This window comes from Manis javanica, chromosome 14 (genome assembly GCF_040802235.1).
Source record: "Manis javanica isolate MJ-LG chromosome 14, MJ_LKY, whole genome shotgun sequence".
NCBI classification, from domain to species: Eukaryota; Metazoa; Chordata; class Mammalia; order Pholidota; family Manidae; genus Manis; species Manis javanica.
Window position 1 is genome coordinate 41,448,471 of NC_133169.1, and position 3,503 is coordinate 41,451,973.

At 40.7% G+C, this 3,503-nt stretch overlaps 1 protein-coding gene across 1 annotated transcript; it reads left to right on the plus strand.

Annotated features, from left to right (window-relative positions):
* Window positions 1-997: 997 nt before the first annotated feature.
* On the plus strand, window positions 998-1,930 carry LOC108386885 (olfactory receptor 14C36-like). Its single transcript, XM_036994757.2, has one exon. The coding sequence runs from the start codon at window positions 998-1,000 to the stop codon at window positions 1,928-1,930; it is 933 nt and encodes a 310-aa protein (XP_036850652.2).
* The last annotated feature ends 1,573 nt before the right edge of the window (window positions 1,931-3,503 follow it).

Below are 3,503 nucleotides of genomic sequence, written 5' to 3' on the forward strand. Positions count from 1 at the left end.
AGAATATAAACATGGAGAAATGATTAATTTTGTTACAACCATATGAGATTTAAAAATATTAACTCTAGGTTGTATAGGAATGCAGACAAACCATTTACAAAATATATCATTGTAAAATGAGTTTATTTCCTTACGTAAACACATATAATTCCTCTCTATTGAGGTTAAATTCATATCAAAAAGCGCTTGGTGAAATACCTGTAGTGAAGAACATTTTATTTTTCTCCAATTTTTTTGAGTGATTTTTAAAAAATATTAAATGAATATCTTGAGAAATAATACTTCTAAATGAGTAATGAGAGACAAAACGTGCCCATCCCACATATGGATGTCATACTATCATTAAAATTGAGTTTAAGAGCAGGGAAAGTAGAGCAGTTTTGTGCTCACTTTTGCAGGTCATTTTGAAGCAATTATGGACTCCTGATGAACCACAGATCATATTCTAAAAATCAATGAGTTAAACCTCAACTGTGTATCAATATCCAAGCTGAACATGATGTCCAACATTTAATAAACCATTTAAGAACACTTATTAGGCTGAGTATTTAATAATGTAGATAATTGTCAAATCACTATGTTGTATAAAAAAACCAGTAAAATATTGTGTATCAACTGTAGTTCAACAAAAGTCATTGAAAATTTAATCTGTTTGAAGACTTTATATATATGAACTAATTAAAACTTCAGTAAAATGCTAAGCCTCGTGGGCTGGATATTGCTGAGCACCGTAGGAGCACTGCACGTCATAACCCGACAGGGAGACTCAGCGGTCCTGTCTGCGCTGCGTTCCATGTTAACTACTCAGTAGTGGTGATTGGCTGAGGAGACCATGACTAATGATGGACCTTTCCTACACTAGGGGGACAATTTCGTGAATTAGAAGAAAAACCCCTTCAAGGAAAATATTTATGGTGATGTCCTAAATGGTTTTTAGGAATCGTGTGCTTCACAGCTTATTTCTTTTGTTTTATAGGTCAATCAGAATTTCTGGAAAATGGCCAATTCCACCATGGTGACCGAGTTTCTCCTCATGGGCTTTGCTGATAAGCGGCAGCTGAGGCTCCTGTTGTCTGTGTTATTCCTACTGATGTACTTGGCCACCTTGTTAGGGAATCTCCTCATCGTCTCTGCCACCACTCTGGACCAGAACCTTCACAAGCCCATGTACTTCTTCCTCAGGAACCTGTCCATCTTAGACATGTGCTACGTTTCTGTCACTATCCCCAATGCCTGTGTCAACTCCCTCACTGACAACAGGGTCATTTCAGTGACTGGCTGTGCAGCTCAGATCTTCCTGTTTATTTATTGTGCATTTGTGGAGCTTCTCTTCCTCACCATCATGGCCCGTGACCGCTATGTGGCCATCTGCCAGCCCCTCCGCTACCCCGTCATAATGAACCACCAGTTCTGTGTCTGGACAACACTGGTCTCCCTGCTCAGTGGTCTCATCTATGCAGGTGTGCACACAGGGAACACATTCCAGCTGTCCTTCTGTCAGTCCAACATGGTCCACCAGTTCTTCTGTGATGTCCCCTCTCTGTTGAGCCTCTCCTGCTCTGACACCTTCAACAACTTCTTATTACTTATTGTTTCTGCCATTTTGATTGGTTGTGGGTCTTTTATGTTTATCACTGTGTCATATATTTACATATTTTCCACTGTGCTGAAGTTTCCAACCAAGGAGAGAGGCAAGGCCTTCTCCACCTGTGTCCCTCACATCCTGGTGGTGTCCGTGTTCCTCAGCTCTAGCAGCTGTGTGTACCTAAGGCCTTCAGTGGCCTCTGACATTCTCCAGGGAGTGATTCTTACTGTATGTTATACAATAGTTCCTCCATTCTTGAATCCTATTATCTACAGTCTTAGAAACACTCAGGTAAAGGAAGCAGTAAGGAAAGTAATATTAAGACAATATTATTCAAGAAATTAATACAGATCCAGTTCAGGTTCATCCCAATGTCACTGAGATCCAAACATCTTTAAAATAACTGCTTGTCTAGGTTTTATATATTAGACTGTTTTCTCCAAAACTTCTCTTGATATCTGAGTAAGTAATGTATAAAACTCTCATTTTGTGTTTTATATTACTCTTTCCATTTACCCTCCATAAAACAAAGTTTTATAACCAACTCTTTCAATTAATGAATATCATTGAAGATATTTGATGAGACTTATTTAAAGTTATATGTATTTAAGATTCATCAAATATTAACAATATCAATAATGCCTCAAAAGAATACTTAAGAAATCAAATATGGAGATAACTTTATTATTTAATTTAATTTATTTAATGAAATGTAAAATGGATCTATAAATAATATGCTACCTAATTATAGAAATTTATGTATGTGGAAATTTTAAAGAATTCTATCCAAAATTAATAGAGTCTATGATATACATGGAGAAAAATTAATATGTATATTTTCATCCTACATCCATATTGTCTCAGCATTAGGATGCAAAGCCACGGCCCTCCACTTTGGGGGCTGCCCATGACTGGAGCCATCTGTATACCAAGCATCTTCAGGTATAGAGGATTTTCCTCCTCATTTGGCCAAACAGCCATGATGGCTGCTTTCAGCCAATCCAGAAGCATCTTGGTTCCCTGAGGTGTGAAGGGCACTTTGCAACCACTGCTGGAGGGAATGGTGAATTGTTAAGGAAGCCAATCTACCCATTTCAGAACCCAACATCTTTTCACCCCTATATCCCAAAGGCACAAAAATCATGTAGGCAGAGATTCCAATGGCTTGTGCCAATACTGGATGCTCACGTCCACCAGCTCATCATGGGTATGGGTATAGAGCATAGAGTGCTCCACAATGTGGGGAGGAGGTGGCGCCTCCCCTAAGGAGCCCGTGGTTGTTGCATTTTTATTTTCTTAATCACAACTAGGTGGTCTTTTAACATGGGAAAGGCTGGTGCCTCAGGCAGTGGCCTCAGCAAGAGATCAGCCCTCGCCTCCAACCCCTCATCCTCTCCTGACATGCCCTCTACCATCTGCAGGGCTGAAGGCACTGTTCTTTCCTCCTCCTTCCCCATGGCCTCCTGCAATGTGGATTCTTCTGATGTCCTTGCTACTAACGTATCTTCCAGGAGTGTGATCTATGTTCTCAACTACTGTCTCTCTTTGTTAAGGGCATCCCATAGGTCATCATCCAGCTACTCCAAGTGATGCTGAAGTGTGTCTCTTTCCTGCCAAAGTCTCTCTCTCTCCTCAGTAACACTTTCCACTATCTCAAGGAAAAGAGATAATCCCAGCTTCCACATGGACACTCATGGCCTCTAAGCATCTTTCTGTCTTGTGGAAGGCTAATTCCACAGCTTCTGGTGTCTCCAACCTTCCCCAGTTCTGGGGAAGGCCCACCCTTCTTGGAGGTACTTTACCTAGACCAGTTCCCCACAAGGGGCTCCCCAAGTAACATCTCCATGGATTGGGCATTCCCAGGTGAAGCTACACCCTCCACCACTGCTGGAAAGAAGGGTTATTTATTATCCTCCTC

Excerpts from the sequence above, each read along its gene's own strand:
- LOC108386885 (XM_036994757.2), top strand. The coding sequence starts at position 998 with ATGGCCAATTCCACCATGGTGACCGAGTTTCTCCTCATGGGCTTTGCT.